This window comes from Macaca thibetana, chromosome 1 (assembly GCF_024542745.1).
Source record: "Macaca thibetana thibetana isolate TM-01 chromosome 1, ASM2454274v1, whole genome shotgun sequence".
Classification (NCBI taxonomy): Eukaryota; Metazoa; Chordata; class Mammalia; order Primates; family Cercopithecidae; genus Macaca; species Macaca thibetana.
This window is the reverse complement of record NC_065578.1, coordinates 128,712,357-128,733,769: the sequence shown is the minus strand read 5'-3', so window position 1 is coordinate 128,733,769 and position 21,413 is coordinate 128,712,357. Positions and strand designations below refer to the sequence as shown.

Here is a 21,413-nt window from a genome sequence, read left to right as displayed (position 1 = left end):
ATACCTAGCTGAACCACTTGCCAAGTGGAATCACTTACTGATCCTGGAAGGTGACTGTGTTTTCCATTTCCACACCTTGGGTCCTACCCTTCTCTCCCTGGAACACCTTCCCTGCCATCTGTCTACATCTTCAAGGTCCTGTGGAAAAGCCGAAGGCCATCTCCTCCAGGAAGCCAGGTGGGAAGTCTGTAATAGTTGGTGTCCAGTAGTGCATTGAAACATGGTTTCTCTCTCTCTTTCTTTTTTTTTCTTTCAAGACGGGATCTTGCTCACATCCAGGCTGGAGTGCAGTGGTGCCATCACAACTCACCGTAGCATTGACCTTCTCAAGCGATCCTCCCACCTCAGCCTCCCAAGTAGCTGGGATCACAGGCACTTGTCTGGCTAATTTTGTTGTTATTGTTTTGTTTTTTTAGTAGAGACGAGGTCTGACTATACTATTGCCCAAGCTGGTCTCGAACTCCTGAGACCAAGTGATCCACCCGCCTCAGCCTCCTAAAGTGCTGAGATTTCAGGTGTGAGCCACCACACCCGGTCTGATTTCTTGTTTATAACTCCTATACTACCCAGCACAGTGCCCAGTACACCAGAGGAAGTGTTCACACAATTGTTGAACAGCGGCTCACTCTCAGGCCTCTTCTCTACCCAATACCCTTCCCGAACCCTCGTGCCTCTGTGTCTTTTCACATCCATCTTTCTCCACCACTTTTTGTGGCAATTTCAGCAGGAGTTGGTGATTGGGGGTGCTTAATTCTCCCTCTGATCTTGTGATCTGAGGCTTCTGGCTTCCCTCTCTCTTTCCTCTGCCTGTTTTGTTTTGTTTTGTTTTGTTTTGTTTTGTTTTGTTTTGTTTTGAGACAGTCTTGCTTTGTTGCCCAGGCTGGAGTGCAGTGGTGCGATCTCGGCTCACTGCAACCTCCACCTCCCGGGTTCAAGCAATTCTTGTGACTCAGCCGCCTGAGTAGCTGGGACCACAGGTGCGCCCTACCATGACTGGCTAATTTTTTTTTTTTTTTTTTTTTTTTTTTTTGAGACGGAGTCTTGCTCTGTAGCCCGGGCTGGAGTGCAGTGGCCGGATCTCAGCTCACTGCAAGCTCCGCCTCCTGGGTTTACGCCATTCTCCTGCCTCAGCCTCCGGAGTAGCTGGGACTACAGGCGCCCGCCACCTCGCCCGGCTAGTTTTTTTTTTTTTGTATTTTTAGTAGAGACGGGGTTTCACCGTGTTAGCCAGGATGGTCTCGATCTCCTGACCTCGTGATCCGCCCGTCTCGGCCTCCCAAAGTGCTGGGATTACAGGCTTGAGCCACCGCGCCCGGCCAATTTTTGTATTTTTAGTAGAGATGAGGTTTCACCATGTTGACCAGGCTGGTCTCGAACTCCTGGGGTCACGTGATCCACCCACCTCAGCCTCCCAGACTGCTAGGATTACAGGCATAAGGCACTAAAGTCTGGTTTTTGTGTGTGTGTTTTTGTTTTTGTTTTTTTGAGATGATCTCCCTGTGTTGTCTAGGCTAGACTCAAACCCCTAAGCTCAAGGGTCTTTCCACCTCGGCTTCCAAATAACTGGGACCATACGTATCCATCACTACACCCAGCTTTTCCTGCCTTTCGGAAAACTCTGTACTATTCCATATTTCACAGCGTGACTGGAGAAAGCAGATGTTGGGATGAGGTGAGAAACCTGATACTCACCCACCAAGACAGCCGTATGCTTGTGAGCGGGGTCAAAGGGGCTTTGGCCTTTTCCCTCCATGACCTTGTCCTCCAAGATGGGCAACAGGTGTGAGTCTTGAAGTTCCTAAATGGGGAGAGAGGCTGGGGGGCCAGAACGCCAAGGTCTCACATCTGGGAAATGAGGGGCTTGAGGAAGGAAGGGAAAGTGACATAGAGGGAAATTGGTCTGGGGCCAGGAAGTTGATGAGGGTCCTGCATCTGGAAGGCCAGAGTTTTCCAGAGCTACAGAGGAATGCCGAGGGTAGATGTGAGAAGGAATGCTTGGGGGCCTGAGCACTGGGCACCAGAGAACTCACAATGAAGGTACAAGCAGGGCTGAAGGCGAAGGTGCCGCAGGTGTAGAGATGGGTGACGTTGTAAGAAACCAGGACACGGATGAAGTTGAAACACTGTGTCTGAGGGAGACAGAGAATTTAGGTCTCCAGGCCACTTACCTCAACTTCCTGGACCCCCAGAGCCTGCCCCCTCACTGAGGAGAAAGGCTGGGTAATGCTGGGGCAGTCCCTGTACCTCTCTGTAGAACATAATCCAGGAGATAACCATGCAAACAAGCGCCCTCCACTGCCGCCCAACCTGAGGCTATCCAGGGATGGTGTAGGGATGCCAGGGCTCTCTACCCACTCTACCCCCACTCCCCCACCTCCACTTACCTCATTGCTCTTCTTCTTAAAGGCACATTCACTCTTTTTTCTGTCACTGGCTGGCCACGGTATCTGAAAGTAGGGAGTTGGGAGGGCAAGATGAAAAGAAATGAGGTCTTCGGTTCTCACTGTGACCTGCTTCCCTTCTCTGATGTGAAATCAACAGCAGGCATGGTGCTTAGTGATATGCTGATGGGCAGTAATAGCATCAGTTTGTGACCATGGCTATTACTTGAATAATACTGATATCAGACATAGCTCCATAGTTGAACACAGCCTAAGGAATCAGACAGACCCAAGTTTAAATCTAGACTTGGCTATTTCCTGACTGAGAGATCTTGGTCAATTTCATAGGCTACTGGCAGATACAACCAGGTGGCATATACAAAACACCTAACACGAAGAATGGTATATATGGCAGCAGTTGTCAAACCGCACATTTCCTGGGGAAATTGTTTAAAATGTTTGTTCCTGGGTCACGCCTTAGAGAATCTGCATTTTTAACCAGCATCTCATATGTGCAGGTGGTCAGCAGACTACACATCAGGATACACGAACCACGGAGGTGATCACTATATTGCTAGTGCCTTCTCTCCCTTTCTTCCTTCCTTCCTCACATTGTTCCCAGTAATAGGGTGACTAAGACAGAAGCAGCCGGGCATGGTAGCTCACGCCTGTAATCCCAGCACTTTGAAAGGCTGAGGCGGACGGATCACCTGAGGTTGGGAGTTCGAGACCAGCCTGACCAACGTGGTGAAATCCCATCTCTTTAGCCAGGCCTAGTGGTGGGCGCATGTAATCCCAGTACTCAGGAGGCTGAGGCAGAATTGCTTGAACCCAGGAGGCGGAGGTTGCAGTGAGCCGAGATCATGCCATTGCACTCCAGCCTGGACAACAGAGTGAGACTCTGTCTCAAAAAAAAAAAAAAAAAAAAAAAAGGCCAGGCGCAGTGGCTCACACCTGTAATCCCAGCATTTTGGGAGGCTGAGGCAGGCGGATCACGAGGTCAGGAGATGGAGACCATCCTGGCGAACATGGTGAAACCCCATCTCTACTGAAAATACAAAAAGAAAATTAGCCAGGTGTGGTGGCGGGCGCCTGTAGTCCCAGCTTCTAAGGAGGCTGAGACAGGAGAATGGCGTTAACCTGGGAGGCGGCGGAGCTTGCAGTGAGCGGAGATCGCGCCACTGCACTCCAGCCTGGGTGACAAAGCAAGGCTCTATCTCAAAAAAAAAAAAAAAAAAAAGACACAGAAGCATCAGTGATCTCTACTAGTGGTTAGATATCAAATTGTTGACATAATTTGAGTCAATGTTTATCTCATATGTCAATGATTTCCATATCAGCCATTTTTGCAGTTAATATTATTCAATCACTATTCACAATACCAATGAAGAGTGAAGTCACAGGCCAGGCATGGTGGCTCACGCCTGTAATCCCAACAGTTTGGGAGGCTAAGGCAGGCAGATCACCTGAGGTCAGGAGTTCGAAACCAGTCTGGCCAACATGGTAAAATCCCATCTCTATTAAAATTAGCCTGGCATGGTGGTGTGTGCCTGTAGTCCCAGCTACTTGGGAGACTGAGGCAGAAGAATTGCTTGAACCCGGGAGGTGGAGGTTGCAGTGAGCCAAGATCGTGCCCACTGTACTCCAGCCTGGGCAATGGAGCAAGACTCCATCTCAAAAAAAAAAAAAAAAAGTGAGGCCACAACATTTCCTGTCTGTTATATTGTCACGATATACATATAAAGAGAACTGCTGATTACAGATAGCAGCAACTGAGCTGTTACTCATGCACAGGCAGCCAAGCCCAGGGCAGCTGCTGGCCCCCTTCTCACTCCCAGCCCACACTCTTTATCCCTGGACTCTTTACCATGTTCTTTAGCCTGGGGACCCCTGGATCCTGGATATCCAAGGCCAGGATGGCTTCTCGAGCCCCCACATAGAGAGTATTTCCATTACCACTCAGGAGCAGAGTGTCAAAATCCTGGAGGCCCTTCTGGTGGAAGAAGCTGAGTGCCCTACGTTCATCCCCTGTTGGAGGTAGTAAGAAGGAGAGAGAGATGAGGACTTGGTGGGCAGCTGACTCCTGAGATATAAGTGGGGGAAGGGGAAGGGTTGCCTGAGTGTGCTCCCCGGGCCTTGGCAGCTAGACCCACTCTCCTCCACCAGCAGTTCTCCCCTTCACCCCACCCTGCCGGCACCCACAAGAGCTTTGTGTGTTGAGCCCACAGTAGAGAGAAGAGGCAGCCAGAGACAGAGTAATGGGGACAGGAAATAAAGTGAGGCACAATGGATGCTCTTCCAGGCCTGGGACAGGGAGGGCTACCATGGGGGAGGATGCCTTGGTCCTCAGTAGGACGGGGAGCAGCAGGCAGACAGACAAACAGGAAAGTGTTGGCAGCCACAAGCAGCAAAGCTACATGCAGACAGGAGGGTGTGTGTCAGAGGGTCCCTCTCGCCACCCCCCCAACCACCCCTGCTTTCTTCCTCTTCTGTTAAAGGAAATTCCCACCAGTAGAGTCACCATAAACAGAGAGGAAGCATTTTTCTTCAAAGATCTGTGTGGGCATGGCTGGATGTCCCCTGGGCAGAGATAGTGAGCCAGGTGTGGGAGGCTCATCTAGGTCCTCTCCATGACCTTGGCATTGTGGGGTGGGTGGGGGTGTATGTTCCTGTCCCACTGGCACATCAGCGAGGAGGAAGGAGCTCCTCAGATCCTCTCTTATTAGCACTTGCACTGTTGCATTAGTTAGAAAGCTGACTAGCTAACTGATACGTTTGTAGGCTCAGGGAATCTTACACAGGACAGAGGGGAGGAGTTGGGGAATATGGTGCAGCTGCGGGCTGGAAGGGCTGGCCTCAGGGAGGAGCATCTCCCGGAAGCCAGGCCTCCCCCAAAGCTGCATAAATCCCTCAGTTACTGAACAGATCACCCTGTATTGATGGTCTGCTTGCTCATGTGCTTCCCCCTTTGTGACTGTGAACACCTTGAGGGCAGGGGCTGAGGCTTATCCATGTTTGTACGCCCTGCATCCAACACAGAGGAGGTCTCTGCATCAGTGGGCAATATACGTTTCCTTTACTGATTGCCCCAGAAAGATGCTAAAGACACAGCCACGCCCAGTCACCTACAACTCCTGCAGTGTCTATATCCTTTCCTGAGTCTTCTCCCTGGAGCTGAGGGGACCAGCAGCCTCCACAGTCTCAGTAAGAAACCAGTCAAGCTGTGCTTGCGTGTGGGTTCCAGGGCCCATTCTCCGACCAACCATCCCACAGTCCTGGACATGGTATGGTCCAGCATGATCTATGTGGTTGGCATGGGCCTGGTGTGCCCTGGGTCACCGGGTCCACGCATGGTCTTCTAGCATGGGCCTTGATTTTGGGGTACTTGGGAGTGTGAAGCAGTTAGGAGTTTGAGGTGCCCAGCTTGGTGACAGTGATATTTAAGGAAGTAAAGAAAAATTACCGATTTTGGAGAACTGGAAGAAGCAGTGCCCGTGGCCCCGTGGCCCTGTGGCCCCCTGTTTTTCTCAATCTGCTCTCCAGTGGCTTTTCTTTCCATTTGGACTTCTATTTCTGGCTGTGTCTCTTTCTCCAAAACCCTCTGTTTCTCCCTGGCATCTCTCTCTGTGTCCCCGTTTCTCCATGTCCATTTCCCCCCTCTCCTCTGTTCCTCTCTCCTTCCTCCACCCACCTCCAGCTCTCTATTGCCATCCCCACACTTGCTGCCATCATACACTTACCTGCATAGTATCTGACCCTGGGCATGGGCCCCTGCCCGCCTCCCCCCGCGGTCGTCGTCGGCAGCAGCAGCTGGAGCAGTTGGAAGAGGAAAAGGCCCAGGAGGCTCCAGGGGTCCAGGCCCAGGGCTGGGAGGGCCATGCTCAGCCACAGACTGTCACCAGGGAGCTCTGGGGAAACAGGCACCCGGGCACTTTCTGGGTGAGCAGTTCTTACCACATCCCCCCTGGGGACCAATAGGAGAGCCCCAGGCAGCAGAAGTGTGTGTATTGGTTGGGGCGGGGGGGACATTAGGGCAGGGAAGGTTCCCCATCTAGAAGGGCCCTAAGACAGTCTCACTTTCATCATCCTTCCAAGCCTCAGCCTGTCACCTCACTGTCCCCTGTGGGTGTCCCCTATCCTTCTTCTTCTGCTGTCTTCTCACCAACAGCTCTGGTCTGCCTTTTCTTGCCTTATTCTTAGGACGTCTTTCCCGCCTTTCCTCCTTTGCCTTCCCTCTTCTCATAGCCCAAGCCCAAACCGTTGCCTGGCTCTGGGCAGGGGACATTTTGGGGAGCAGGTTCCTGCACCCAAAATATAAATTCCTCAGACCTTACTCTCCTGTCACTTTCAGATCTGTTGACACCTGTGCCTCATACTCAGCTCTGACCTAGGTGGGCAGACCTTTGAGTCTGTCTGCTCTAACCTCTCCCTGAGCCCCAGCTGGGCTCAGGGTCTTTGAGGCTCAGTCCTGCCTGGCCTGATTCTTCCAGGGAGGCAATGAGGGTCCATCCCGCCAGGTTGGCTATCAGCATTTCCTGGGGAGCTGCCTGGGCAGGGGTGGCTGGCCGGCTCCCAGCCTCTGCAGCTCCCCGGCCCCCTTGTCTCTTGCTCCTGTGTCTGCCTCCCTGGGCCTCTACATAATCTTTCCCAAGACCACCCACTCCAAGCCACCCATCTCACCTCACATACCCTTGAACCAGCCACAGTGGGAAACTCGGTGTCTGGATTCTAGGGCGGGGGTGCCATTCAGGAGAAAGAAGAAGGGGGATTCCCAGGCCCCAGAAGCAGGGGACAGAAGGCTCAGCCTGGCTGGAACGGGAGTGCAGCCCTCCAGGTGCCCATCATGCCAAAGCCAGAACTGGGAGCTCTGGGCCAGGGAAACCGGAATTTCCACCTCTCGAGTTGTGACAGATCCTGGCTTGGGTGGAAGTTGGTGGTTTGGGAGGGAATAAAAAGAGGTTCACCCACCTCACAAGAGACACACCTCTCTCTCCCTCCTCTTGCTCGGTCCAACCAGAAAGTTTAAGAGGCCCTTCTAGGTCATTTCAGTGATTCCCCTGTCTCTCCATCATGTCACAGCCAGTCTAACCAGCCTAGCAGTGGTTTCTCCTCTTGCTCAAGATTTCCCAGATAGGGGACATGACATATTCCTCTTTTCACTTACGCACAAGGTGGGGTCTCTCCACTCCTACCTACTGGGAAGTCCCTGCAGTGGTCTAACCTTTAAACCTCCCACTGTCAGCTGGGTCATAATCTTTCTTAAAAAATGAAAGAATTGTATTAGGCTCTTATCTGTGATTTTGCTGAGGAAGTCCCCCTTGTAGTCTAATCTCCATCACTCCTTGACATCAGGCCAATAGGAAGCCCAAAAATCAGGCCAATAGGAAGCCCAGAACATTTCTCATCTGAACTCATGCTCACTGGACCACACTTTGGAGGCGCCCAACCCCCAAAGATGGCTGCTTACCCCTCCTCAAAGGCTCCAGGGGGAGCCTCATAACGCAGGGTTAATGAGGCATCCAGCGGCAAGAACTCCATGGCCTACAAAGTGGGTAGGTTCCTGCCCACTCAACACGGTCAGCTGACTGCAGGTTAAAGAGCACAGACATCCCAGGGCTAATCCAACTCTAATAAATAATCCACTTCCATCTGACATGCACATTCCTCCCTGGCAGGAAGTCCTTCCTGCAGTGTAACTTCCATCCCTCCTGCTACAGCACCAGCCAACATGGGGGATGTTACAGCTCAGGCTACTCCTTATAATTCCTCATCTGAGGTACTCAGCCTTCTTTCGTCTCTCTCAATTTCCCCAGGGGTTGGTCTCAGACATATCCTGCCTAATAATCGTTTCTGTCAAGACTTGCCTAGGACTCCCCCAGACTCTCCCAGAGGCTGTTTGCCAGGTTGCTTCCAGCTTCTTAGAATCAAGAGAAACTCCCATTTATCCAGACCCTACCTTCTGTGTCTCCCCAACCCCCAGCTCAGATTTGGGAAGCCGGTCTTCCCCTGGGCCTCTCTGCTTAAACAGATTGGCTTATTTGGGTCACTGGGAGGAGTTCTGATACGGGGAGGTTGGGGGAGTTCCAGCCCCACACTTCCAGCCTGATGTCCTATTCCCGCCTTTCTGGAAGTGAAAGACTCCATGCCCTGCCCCCAGTTCTTCCTCCAGACATCCAGAATTCTCCCAACTCCAGATGTCCTCTTCCCCAGTCCCTCTAGCCAATATGAATAGTTCACACTATCAGGCTTTAGTCCTCCCAACAATTTTAGCAGCTAGGTACGGACATAATCCCATTTTACAGATCAAGAAGAGAGGTTACACAGCTAGAAGCCAAGTTGAATTCAGATCTGCCTCATTCAATAGCAAATCTCTTAGCTACAAAGACTCTACAGAGTCCTAGTCGTTCAGTCCTCCTCCTGCCCCAGTCCACAGTTCTGAGCCACTTGGATAGAGAAGGCAAGCGTGGGCTGGGAGGGTAGTGAGCTTTGCCTACTCTAGGTTAAGAAACAAGATCTCTGGGGTGATTTCTGAGGACTTTCAACAGGCCAACACCAGAACATTAAACCAAGCATGGGCTTTTTTTTTTTTTTTTTTTTTTTAGACAAAGTCTTGCTCTGTCGTCGCCAAGGCTGGAGTGTAATGGTGCGATCTTGACTCACTGCAACCTCCGCCTCCCGGGTTCAAGCCATTCTTCTGCTTCAGCCTCCCAGGTAGCTGAGACTACAGGCATGTACCACTAAGCCCGGCTAATTTTTTTTTGTATTTTTAGTAGAGATGGGGTTTCATCATGCTGGCCAGACTGGTCTCGAACTCTTGACCTCAAGTGATCTGCCCAACTCGGCCTCCCAAAGTGCTGGAATTACAGGCGTGAGCCACTGTGCCCAGCCCCAAGCGTGGCCCTTATGAGCGTACTTATTTGGGTCAATAAAGCGTTTCAGAGGTAACAGAAACCTCCTTGAAGGAAGGCTGTGAGTTACCCACCCCTGCCTCTAGCAAGAGCCTCCTGGTCAAAAAGAGCCCAATGGGAAGGGCACCCTGCCCCCAGCAGTGCACCCTTCACACCAAAGTCTCTGGAGTCAGACCCCAAGCCCCACTGCCATCTCCCTTGCTTCAACTGGCAGGGCCCCAGCCAGTGCTGGCTTCACGGGCACGAGACCTGTGTAGCCACACGGGGCCCTGTACTCAGAAGGGCCACGCTTGGATTAATGCTCTGCTGTTGCTCTGTTCAAAGTCCTCATAATACTTAAACAAGGGGTTCTACTTTTGTTTTTTTTGAGACGGAGTCTCGCTCTGTCGCCCAGGCTGGAGTGCAGTGGCCGGATCTCAGCTCACTGCAAGCTCCGCCTCCCGGGTTTACGCCATTCTCCTGCCTCAGCCTCCCGAGTAGCTGGGACTACAGACGCCCGCCACCTCGCCCAGCTAGTTTTTTGTATTTTTTAGTAGAGACGGGGTTTCACCGTGTTAGCCAGGATGGTCTCGATCTCCTGATCTCGTGATCCGCCCGTCTTGGCCTCCCAAAGTGCTGGGATTACAGGCTTGAGCCACCGCGCCCAGCCCTTTTTTTTTTTTTTTTTTTTTTGAGACGGAGTCTCGCTTTGTCGCCCAGGCTGCAGTGCAGTGGCGCGATCTCGGCTCACTGCAAGCTCCGCCTCCTGGGTTCACGCCATTCTCCTGCCTCAGCCTCCAAGTAGCTGAGACTACAGGCGCGCACCACCACTCCCGGCTAATTTTTTGTATTTTTGGTAGAGACGGGGTTTCACCGTGTTAGCCAGGATGGTCTTGATCTCCTGACCTCCTGATCTGCCTGCCTCGGCCTCCCAAAGTGCTGGGATTACAGGCGTGAGCCACCGTGCCCGGCCGGGGTTCTACATTTTTATTTTGCACTGGGCCCCACAAATTATATAGCAGGTCCTGCACACAGCATCGAAGAAGCTCAGGGCTGACAGGGTACTCAGACATACCCCTCCTGACAACCGTGCAAATGAGGAAACCAAGGCCAAGGAGAAGTACCTTGGCTGGGGATGGTTTCAGGCAGCAGATCAGGTGGGGTGGCAGTGGGAAGGGGTCAGATGTTCAGGGATCCGCCCACAGGGGCTGTGCCATTTTCATGGCTCTAATCTGGGAGTTCCCCCAGCCCATTTCTCCACAAGTCTTGGAGCCTAGCCTTGGGTCCTGCCATGACAACAACACTGAGTGTACCTTCTGCCCTGCCACAGTCCAGCTCCTCCCCTGCAACCCCTACACAGCATCTGATGGTAACCCCTTCCTGCCAGGTTCTATTGTGCAGAGGAAAGGTCTAGATGTGGAGGTGGGAGGGGAGATGGAGAGGTTGCTTCCCACCCCTACTCCATGCTACCTCTGAGCTTCAGCCAGCCCCAGGCACTCAGTCTCTTCTGCAGAGCATGGATGCTTCACTAAAGGAGCAGCTCCTGGAGCCAGGAGAGAAGCCACTCCTGGCTTCAGCGGAGATCTGGCAGGTCCAGTTTCCCCCACCTCCTTCTCCCTTTCAGCTTCAGGGGCAGCCCACAGAAGAGCCCAGTCCTGGAGAGCTTTGCTTCCTGGCTTCCCTGACTTAGCTCCACCTGCCCTGGCCCTCATCTGCTCTCTTGTTATGATCACAAGCAAGTCAAGTCAACTTGTATGTATTGAGTGCCTAGCGTGTGTAGGCACTAGGGACGTCCCCAAACCTCTACGCCCCCTGTGTCCCTCCACCTCTTCCCATCCCCACTGTCTCCCAGCCTTTTTGCCACCCACCAGCTCAGTCCCTCCTAACCCCTTACCCAAGAGCTTCCCAGGTCCCCTCCTCCAGTCTGACTAGCTCTGGAAGGCTGCGCTGAGTATCACACACAATGGCCCGACCCCTCTGTCTGCCCCCTCCTTAGGGCAGAGCGAGCACCAGACAATGGCCCCGCCCTCTCCCTTCAGAACTGTCAGCTCTCCCGCTCCCTTACCTGGAGCTTGGGGATGCCGCTGCGTTTCCCTCCCTCTGGAATGCCAGGCTTTCCGGTCTCCCAGTGCCTCAGCCCCTGCCACACCCCCACCCCCATCCTCAACCCCATCCCGCCTCACTGGTCCTCAGTCACCATGGCGACCGCATCTCTAAGTGGGAGGGACTAGAATCTCCCCATATTCTTCCTCCTCCTACCCGTGTCCCACTGCGCCCCACCTTCTGTGGCTCCTGGATTCGCACGTGTGGAGGAGGAGGGGCTCCAGATGCGGGAGGAGGTGAAAAGGGGGTACAGTAGCTTCCAGTCCCTGCTCAGCTCCCTTGCCCACCTTCAGCAGGCACCACAGTGCACATGTCCCCACCTGGGTTCAGGGGGTCAGCCGGGGCTAATTCCTCTTTACAGCCGGTTCCTCTGGGTTTCCCTCTACCCTGGGAACTGTGTATATGCCAGGGCGACACAATTGGACTGCAGCCTGGCCCCATGCAAATTCAGTTTGCCAATGAGGACACAAGTGAGCCCACAAATATCTATGCAAATATGCAAATAAGCCAAGGGACAGACTCTGTCAAGAACCCCAAGGAGCCCTCTCCTATTCACAGTATCCTGACTTCTGAGGGAGGGGGTCCACCGCCAGGTTCAGGTTCTGCCTCTCCTTCCTAAGCTGCCTGAGAAGAAGGTGGCTCCCCCAGAAGCCTTCTCTGGCTAACATCCTCTGAGACGTATTCAGAGGGAAAGGTTGTGCTGTAGAGGGCAGACTTCAGAAAGGACTTTCCAAGGGTCTAGACTAGATGGGCATAGGGAAAGAAAACTGAATTGGATTCTTTCCCATTCCGGGAGGAGCACAGGCAGGCAGTGGTTTGTATGGAGCCTTTCTGGGAGCCAAGCCTGTGCTCTCTCCCAGCCCTGATCCTAAACAGCCTTGTTACTAGAGCTCCCTTCTGTCTCCACTGGGCCCTAACTTCACTGGTAAAATGAGGAGTTGAAAAAGCCCCTTCAGGCCGGGCGCATTGGCTCAAGCCTGTAATCCCAGCACTTTGGGAGGCTGAGGCGAGCGGATCACCTGAGGTTGGGAGTTCCAGACTGCCTGACCAACATGGAGAAACCACATCTCTACTAAAAATACAAAATTAGCCGGGCATGGTGGCGCATGCCTGCAATCCCAGCTACTCAGGAGGCTGAGGCAGGAGAATCACTTGAGCCCGGGAGATGGAGGTTGCAGTGACCTGAGATCATGCCATTGCACTCCAGCCTGGGCCACAAGAGCAAAACTCCATTTCAAAAAAAAAAAGAAAAGAAAAGAAAAGAAAAGAGAAGAAAAAGACAAAGCCCCTTCCAGGCTGGCCTCTGTCTCAGCTGGCAGGGGACTAGAAAAGGCACCATGAGTCTGGGATGAAGGGCCCTGGATCCCAGGCCTGGTTGCCTATGGCCTGCTGTGTGATGCTGGGCAGAGCACCTCCCTGCCTCACATCCATAAAATAATGGCTTTTCAGCCTGCCTGGGAGCAGCATGGCTCTGCCAGACTTCATAGTATTTTTAAGAGGAAGGAAATGAGTGTACTAGTGTCGGCCCCGGGTAGAGGGTTTCATGGACCAAGACAGGTTCCCCTTTAGATCTGAGTTGGGGTGGTGGTTGAGCATTTGCTTTGGGGTGAGGCAAGGAGGGCATGACATGTGCTGAAAGCAGAAGTGGACCCTGAGCGAGTCCGCCATGTCCCCACTGATTCCTGACACTCCACTCTCATTGCCCCTCTGCATCTCAGCTGTGACGACTCAGAGGGCCTGCTTGTTCAGGCTTCTCTCCCCTGGGACTGGGACACGTGATATGAGATTAAAATGGTGGGGAGTAGAGGACCCTGAACTAGAATGATAACAGGAAGGAAGTGGGTGAACTACAGGAAGCCGTCACACCCCCACTGGACATCCTTGGGTCCCTGCCCCTATTTTCTTCCCTTTTAGGGGAATTGGGCCCAGTCTCTGTGGCAGAGAAGGAAGGAGTTACATTTCTGAAATAATCCAAGGGAATGGGGGAGCCTACAGATCCCACCTGGCTCCACTTCAATCCAGGTCACACAGCCAGACTTCAGGGGCCTCCCCTAGCCTTGCCATATGAGAGTCAAAACTTCCAGAAAAGAGCTAAATGGTCTTGGTGAGAGAGGAGGGACAGAGTCCAGGGTGGTGGCCATAGCCACAGTTAGAAACTCGCTGGAGTGAGCTGGACACCCAGGCCTCCTGTTTGCAGTTCTGTGGGGTGGAGAGGGAGAGAGAGCCTTTCCACAAGCTTATCTCCATTTCTCCTGCTGCAGCATACATAATTCTATTTCCTCTGGTTTGTCTAGCTTCAATTTCCCCACGTGTGGGAAGGTGAGATGTTGGGACCCTGTGTCTTTGATTGCAGGGGGGCAAGGAGTGGCTGATGGAATTTAGAAAATGAAGGCCTTGGGGAAATGAGATGGGGGAGTGGAGGGAGGAGACCCAGGCATCCTGTTCCTTAGAATATGCCCCTCAAGATCCCTGAGGCTGCCCCTCCCCCAGTCGAGGCCAGAGGACCACCCCCTGTGTTGCCCATTGGACACTCTATGTCCATAGTCCCAGAGTTCTGGCATCCCGCCCCTCCCTCTTACCCCAGGGACCACAGTCCCCCTTCCCCACCATTTTTAAGCCTTACCCCCAGCCCAGAAGAGGAGACCCTAACCCAGGCGTCCAAGACTTCCAGCAGAGTCTGCACCGGACAGGGGGTGGAGCAGGGCCAGGCATGGCAGGGAGGGGGTGGGGGCCCTTCCAGCCCCCTCCAGTGCCCCAGTTCCCAGGCAGCTCTTAAAGGGACCAAGGAGAATTAGCCAGGGGCAGCTTAAGGGGGTGAATGTAGAGGAAAGTAGGTGGTGGGGAGAGGACTGGACTTGGCAGGGGCAGGAGAGCCAGAGTGGGGACCACCTGACACCTTCCCTACTCCCCTGGAAGACCCCAGGGTCCTCTGCCTCACTTTTCCCTCATCCCATGAGACCCCCATGCTGGCAACCCAGCTTCTGACTCCACCTCCTCAGATCCTGCCCCCTGTTCCCCTTGGGCTCCTGCCCACTTCCTCCCCTCCCCCATATGCGTGCCACCTCAGTCTCCGGTGAGAGCTGCCAGCTGGCACCAACTGGTACTAGGCACGGAGAATCAGCCCAAGAAGTGGAAGGGCCTGAGGCCTGGTCCCAGAAGGCGGGGGGAGGCCAGGACCCCAGAGTCAGTCAGGGGGCGTAGGAGGCACCTTCCCTTCTAATTGCCTCTCCAAGTCTTGTTTTCTCTGCCCCTCTGGGCACAGAGCAATGGGGGCACCGAGGCTCTGAGGAGAACCCTGGCTCACAAGCTCCCTCGGCTTCCTGATGGGCTGTCAGGATTGTGACACAGAAAAGGAAAACGACTTCGTTATGCCAGGAGGGGCTGGGGCAGCTGAGAGAAACCCACGGCAGAAGAGAGGGACAAAGAAAATGGAAACAGAAGATAGCAGACAGACAAAGAGCAGAAAGCCTCAATTCTCATATCAGCCCTCTACTCACAACCCTCCCTGGCTTCCCAGGGCACTGCAATTAATTTCAAACTCCCCTCAGGGTACTGTAGGCCCCTCCCAACCCTTTAGTGAGGGAGGGCTTTTCCCCAGGCAGCCTGGACTCTGCCTTTTTCTGAGTTTCTGTTCCTACCTTATCTCCCACCTGGAAGATGTACTCTTCCGGGATAGTAGTTCTCATTTCCACTTGATGAAACTCTTCTTGTTCTTTCATGCCAAAACAACCCTTTCCTCTGCAAAGCCCCCCTGGTCCTCCCACAGTATTCTGAGTTGCCACGGTATTTTCTAAGAATCTGGAGTCTTGGGTGACTTGGGGTAAACCTCGTCTCTCACTGGGTCTCAGCCGCCTTAATTAAAATGGGAATGGTAATAACCTGCCCACTAGTGGTTAAAGTGAAAATTAGTTCCACTCTTTGGGATGATACTTGGCAATAGGTCTCAGGTTCTGCAAAAGTGGTCACATAGCTGGGCATGGTGGTGGCACGTGCCTGCAGTCCCAGTTACTCAGGAAGCTGCCAGGAACCCAAGGCTGCTGTGAGCTATGATGCTATGATCAAGCCTTTGAAGAGCCACTGTACTCCAGCCTGGACAACATGGTGAGACCTTGTCTCAAAAAAGAAAAAAAAAAAAAATCCTCACACTGAGTGATTCAATTTCTAAGTCTATGCATCTACTTTAAATACTTATAAAGCACCTACAATATAGTCAGGCACTGCACTAGGTACTGGGGACTTAGCATGAAAAAAACAACGAAAGACCTGCCCCTCAGATGTATGTATTTTGGTGGAAGACACAAATACACAAGTGTAATGTATGTTCAATAGTGTTAAATGTCCCGGAGAAAAATAAACAAGAAAGGGTGGCTGGGAAGTGGTAAAACTCGGGATGAGGAAGATGCTACTCTTTCATAAAATTTGGTCGGGGCTGGGCATGGTAGTGTAATCCCAGCACTTTGGGAGGTCGAGGCGGGTGGATCACTTGAGGCTAGGAGTTCAAGACCAGCCTGGTCAACATGGTGAAACCCTGTCTCTACTAAAAATACAAAAATTAGCTGAGCATGGCAGTTTTACTAATGGACTGAATGTGAAGTATGAGAGGAAAATGGAATTTAAAGATGACTCCAGGATTTATGGCCAAAGCAACTGGAAAGGATGGTGCGGTCATCGGCTGAGATAGAGAAGATGATAAGCAGAGCAGACTGGGGGTAGGTGGAAATCAGGGTAGCAGTGTTGAACATGTTAACTTCGAGATGCCGTCAGACCTTTAAGTGGGGATTCCAGTCTGGGGTTCCAGGCAAAGGAACAGGCTGAAGTGTAAAGAGTCACCAACACAGGCACAGTAGTTAAAGCCATAGGCCTGGAGGAACTCTCCTGGGGCCTGAGTGTAGACAGAGAAGAGAATTGAGCCCTAGGGCACTCCATCTCTTAGAGGACAGGGAGAAAAGAAAGGATCAGCAATGTAGGCCGAGGACCAGACTCCTATGACAAACAAGGTCAAGTTAGATGAGGACTGAGAAGTGGTCACTGGGTTAGTAATGTGCAGGGTGCTGGGGGCCTTGACGAGAGCAGTCTCCTTGGTGTAAAGCAGGGAACAGGTCAGCAGCTGAGAGTAAAGAGAGAGGCAAAGGTGTGAAATCGCCCTCTGGAGAATGGAGGCGACTGGGTTAGGGATAAGAGTTTGTGTGCGTGTGGGGTTGTGAATTGAAAGATTTTTAGTAGAGACAGGTTTCACCATCTTGGCCAGAGTGGTCTTGAACTCCTGACCTCGTGATCCACCCACCTCAGCCTCCCTCTCTTAATCTTTTATTTTATTATTATTATTTTTTAAATTTAATAGAGACAGGGTCTCGCTATGTTTCCCCGGCTGGTCTCAAACTCCTGGACTCAAGCAATCCATTCTCCTTGGCCTCCTAAAGTGCTGGGATTACAGGTGTGAGCCACCACACCTGGCCCCCTCCTAAGCTTAAGGACTGATATGAAACTGGGGTGCCTATAGTCCCAGCTACTCAGGAGGCTGAAGCAGGAGGATTGCTTGAGCCCAGGAGTTCAGGGCCAGGCTGGGCAACATAGTGAGGCTCCAAGTCTAAAAAAAACCAAAACACCAATAAACAAAAAGCAATATGAAGAAGATAATCTTGCCGGGCACAGTGGCTCACGTCTTTAATCCCAGTGCTTTGGGAGGCCGAGGCCAGTGGATTGCTTGAAGCCAGGAGTTCAAGACCAGCCTGGGCAACATGGCAAAACCCCATTTCTACTAAAAATACCAAAAAAATGCAAAAAAAAGATTTTGAAAAAAGAAGAAGAAAGAAAGAAAAGGAAGAAGGGAGGGAGGGAGGGAGGGAGGGAGGGAGGGAGGAAGGAAGGAAGGAAGGAAGGAAGGAAGGAAGGAAGGAAGGAAGGAAGGAAGGAAGGAAGGAAGCTGGGTGTGGTGGGGCATGCCTGTAGTCCCAGCTACTTCAGAGTCCGAGGCACAAGAATCACTGGAAAACAGGAGGCAGAGGTTGCAGTGAGCTGAGATCACACCACTGCACTCCAGCCTGGGCAACAGAGTGAGATTCTGTCTCAAAAATAAAGAAAAGAAAAAGATAATCTTTCTAGGCCAGGTGAGGTGGCTCACGCCTGTAATCCCAGCATTTTGGGAGGCCGAGGTGGGCAGATCACTTGAGGCCAGGAGATCGAGACCAACCCGGCCAACATGTGAAACCCCGTCTCTACCAAAAATGCCAAAAATTAGCCGGGTGTGCTGGCACATGCCTGTAATGGCAGCTACTCAGGAGGCTGAGGCAGGAGAATTGCTTGAACCCAGGAGGTGGAGGCTGCAGTGAGCTGAGATCAAGACACTGCACTCCAGCTCTGTCTCAAAAAGAATGAAAGAAAGAAAGAAAGAAAGAAAGAGAAAGAAAGAAATGGATTTAAAAAAAATTATTTGTTCTTACCTGTTTTCTTTAAAAAATTATTAAAAATAAATAAATAAGGCCAGGCATGGTGGCTCATGCCTGTGATCCCAGCACTTTGGGAGGCTGAGGCAGGTGGATCACGAGGTCAGGAAATCGAAATCATCCTGGCTAACACAGTGAAACCTCATCTCTACTAAATATACAAAAAATTAGCCGGGCATGGTGGCGGGCGCCTGTAGTCCCAGCTACTCGGGAGGCTGAGGCAAGAGAATGGCATGTACCTGGGAGGCGGAGCTTGCAGTGAGCCGAGATTGTGCCACTGCACCCCAGCCTGGGTGACAGAGCGAGACTCCGTCTCACAAATAGATAAATAAATACCCTGAGCAAAATAATAACTTTTTTTTTTTTTTTTTTTTTGAGAGGGAGTCTTACTCTGTCGCCCAGGCTGTAGAGGCTGTAGTGCAGTTGCGTGATCTCGGCTCACTGCAACCTCCGCCACCCAGTTCAAGCAATCCTCCTGCCTCAGCTTCCCGAATAGCGGAGATTACAGGCACGCACGACCACACCCAGCTAATTTTTATATAGTACAGACGTTTTGCCACGTTGGCCAGGCTGGTCTCGAACTCCTGACCCCAAGATCCGCCTGCCTCAGCCACCCAAAGTGCCGGGATTACAGGTATGAGCCACTGCGCCCATCCCTTACCTGTGTTTTGAATTTTACCATATGATATATATTTTTGTTGTTGCTGTTGCCCAAGCTGGCCGAGAACTCCTGGACTCAAACAATCCTCCTGCCTCAGGCCAGGAGTTGCTGGGACTACAGGCGTGCGTGTCACCACGCTAGGTCAAGCATGTATTACATTTTAACAACAACAACAATTTTTTTTTTACATAATGAAACGTGGCTGCTGAGTGCTGACTTGTGCTGTGAGCATCATGTGAGGTGACCACGTGTGCGGACGCCTTAACTGCTGAGTCCCCGGCTGCTGCCCCCGCTGCGCTGCCAGCTTGTGGGGCAGTGTTTGCGTGCGGTCCTATGCCCTCAGCCTTCCTCCTCAAGAGCTAGGAACGTCGCCTGCTGCCCCTAGTGTTCCCCAGCCCACAGTGCCCGTGCAGCCAGCTCACCAGGGTTCAGCTGAGCAGTGAAGGAACCACCCCCCCCCCCCCGCCTCCCCCAGCCCCCCCCCCCCCCCCCCCCAGGATGCACGGGCGCCACCGTGGTGGGGCTCTGGCGCCCCGAGGTGCCCGGCTCAGGAAGTGCAGGTGGGTGTCCTCACTTTGGGAAACACCGACTCCTTCGCTGACATCTAAGACCCCACGTCTGTGGGGCCTCAGGGTCTTTGCTGAGGCCTAGGAGAGGAAGGGTTTCCTTCTTGGAAACTGCCAACCCAAGCAGGGACCCCTTCTTCAAACCTCCTTCCTCTTAACTTCCCTTCCCTAAACGCACTGTGGTGGAATCAGGAGTGTCCAGCATGACCTCAGGGGCCCTTCTCCTCTCAGTAATTTTGCTTTCTCACATGTTTTCCCACGATCCCAGCCAGACATGCCCTTTTCTCACTGACTCTTGACTGCAGGCTCAACTCTGCCCAGGAAACATAAACTTCCAGAATCTTGGGATCTGTGCCACCTTCGAGCTGAGTGGCTTGAGTTCCAGCGGCCTAGCAGACAATACCTACCTCTCAAGACAGTACGAAGGCCAAATGAGATGCTGCAGAAATGCTTTGGAAACTAGGAAGGGCCAGAGAAAGGCTGGCTCCTATAGCTCATGTTCCCTGTTTGGGGCTCCTCCCCTCAGTCTGGGCACCTCATTCCCCCAGGATGGAGCCCCCTCCGAGGATCCTACTTGGCCTAACACGTCCCTTTGTCTGCAGTCTGTTTTCTGACTCCCACTGGGGTGTAATTTCCCTGAGGACAGTGGGCATCTTGTTTTGTTCATTTCCCAATCCCCCAAGCACAACATGGCACAAAGTGACATCAACTGCTCCTTTCCTCTGCCCTCTCCTGCAGCTTCTGTTCCCTCCTCCCTGGGTGTTCTTGTCCTTACATCCTGATATATCACCACCCTCAGACTGGATCTGTATCATATGTCTTATATTCATGCTTCATTCAGGGCCCAGCACAGAGAAAGCAGTCAGTAAATGCTGGTGGATGCGGGAAGTTAGTTAGCAAAAGCCCTCCTTCAGGCTCTGCTTCTCTGAAGGGCTTCCACTGGGAGAGAGTCATACAGTGGGTGATGATGCTTATATCAAAGCCTTTCCCCCTCAGCCACCACCGAGTGCTCAGATGTGCACCCAAAGTGCTCTGATCTCTAATTGTTTCCCCTGGAGCAGGGCAGGACTGGGCAGCAATGAGCGGGAGGATGCAGTGACCGTGTGGCGCTGTGTGTGTGTGTGTGTGTGTGTGTGTGCGCGCGCGCGCGTGCCCACGAGTCCGCATCTCAGTACACACAGCGACGTCCACCAACAAAGACACCACAGCAGCCAGGGGTAGAAACAACTAGTGTATTGATTTGGGGAGGAGAGAAGGGGTGCAGATGGGAAACGGGAAGGCAAGGGTTCTTTAGTGTTTGCCAAAACCACTGCCACACCCCTCCACCTCCTCTTGCCTTCCTCCTCCACGGTGGGTGCCAGCAGGATCTCCCCCTTTCCAGTGACCTCCCTCTCCCTCCTCCCAGCACCCCACTTGGCTTCAACCTCCAGTGACTGCACAGAGCCCACCCAGGCTCTAAAGCTAGGGAAGGCAGCTCAAACTCACCTTTCTTCTCCCTTCTTCCACCTCCCACCTCATTCCCATCTCTTGTCTAAATAAAATACAGAAAAGCAAGCGCAGCTGGTACCTGGGAGAATGGACTCACCCCGGGGCTGGGGGCAGGGGTGGGGACTGGGGGTGGGGCAGGCAGAGGAACTTCAGCCAGGTGTAGTGGAATCACGGGAGGCCAAGCCCAGGGGCCCAGCTCAAGCCGTCCTCTCTCTTTCTCTCTCTCCCTCTGGGAGGCTGGCCTGGCAGTGAGCCTGCTGTCCAGAGGAGGCTGGCGGAGAAGCCTCCATGCCTGCCTCTCAGGCACCATGTCACGGGGTCCCCGGGGTGGGGGCAGCAGCCAGGGCAGAAAAGCAGAAGCTAGCCTCTATAAAAGCACCCCTTTCCCTTGGCTTCTAGAGGAAGCCCTCTTTGGTTTTAAGGCAGATGTGGAGTTTCCTGGAAGCAGGGAAAAGGAAGGGAGGAGAAATTAGGATTGAGATAGATGCTTTTTTTTTTTTTTTTTTTTTTTTTTTTTTGCTTGTGTTTTCCTTCAGTATAAAACCACTGTAGAAAATAACTTCTCTTAGAAAAAAAAAATACAGAAGAAAAAAACCAAAGGGTTATTTTTCTTTGGCTTTGAGCCCCCTCCCATGAGGTGCAGGGCAGGGGGTAGGCATGAAGTGAGGAGGAAGCAGGAAGCCTCCACCCCCACCCCTGCCTGGCAGGTCCCAGATTACATGATGCTGCAGTTCTGGGGGCTCTACGAGAGAACACAGAGGAGAGGGGTGTGAGCAGCAGGGCCTGGACCCGGACCCTCCCTCCCCTGGCTCCTACAAGGGAGGTAGCATCTCCCCCATCTCTCACACTCCAGCCCTGACCCTGCCCTCCAGTCTGGGGCTCAG

The 21,413-nt window shown here is 52.7% G+C and overlaps 2 protein-coding genes across 11 annotated transcripts in view; both read right to left on the bottom strand.

The window, feature by feature from the left end:
• SEMA4A (semaphorin 4A) overlaps nucleotides 1–15,241 on the bottom strand; it is a 34,958-nt gene extending 19,717 nt beyond the window's left edge. Inside the window, exons 1-6 of one of the 7 annotated variants that reach the window (XM_050753102.1) lie at nucleotides 15,010–15,241; nucleotides 6,122–6,289; nucleotides 4,249–4,409; nucleotides 2,385–2,447; nucleotides 2,031–2,129; nucleotides 1,693–1,798 (exon numbers count right to left, since the gene is read on the bottom strand). In XM_050753102.1, coding sequence (XP_050609059.1) covers nucleotides 1,693–1,798; nucleotides 2,031–2,129; nucleotides 2,385–2,447; nucleotides 4,249–4,409; nucleotides 6,122–6,260 — 568 coding nt within the window. In that variant the 5' untranslated portion in view covers nucleotides 6,261–6,289; nucleotides 15,010–15,241. The other 6 variants (XM_050753093.1, XM_050753083.1, XM_050753116.1 and 3 more) reach the window with 6 other exon arrangements.
• A 5,018-nt stretch (nucleotides 15,242–20,259) lies between these two features.
• LMNA (lamin A/C) overlaps nucleotides 20,260–21,413 on the bottom strand; it is a 62,063-nt gene continuing 60,909 nt past the window's right edge. For 3 of the 4 annotated variants that reach the window (XM_050753281.1, XM_050753284.1, XM_050753299.1), the window contains one exon: nucleotides 20,260–21,271. In XM_050753281.1, coding sequence (XP_050609238.1) covers nucleotides 21,245–21,271 — 27 coding nt within the window. In that variant the 3' untranslated portion in view covers nucleotides 20,260–21,244. The remainder of the gene's footprint in view (nucleotides 21,272–21,413) is intronic. The other variant, XM_050753290.1, reaches the window with a different exon arrangement.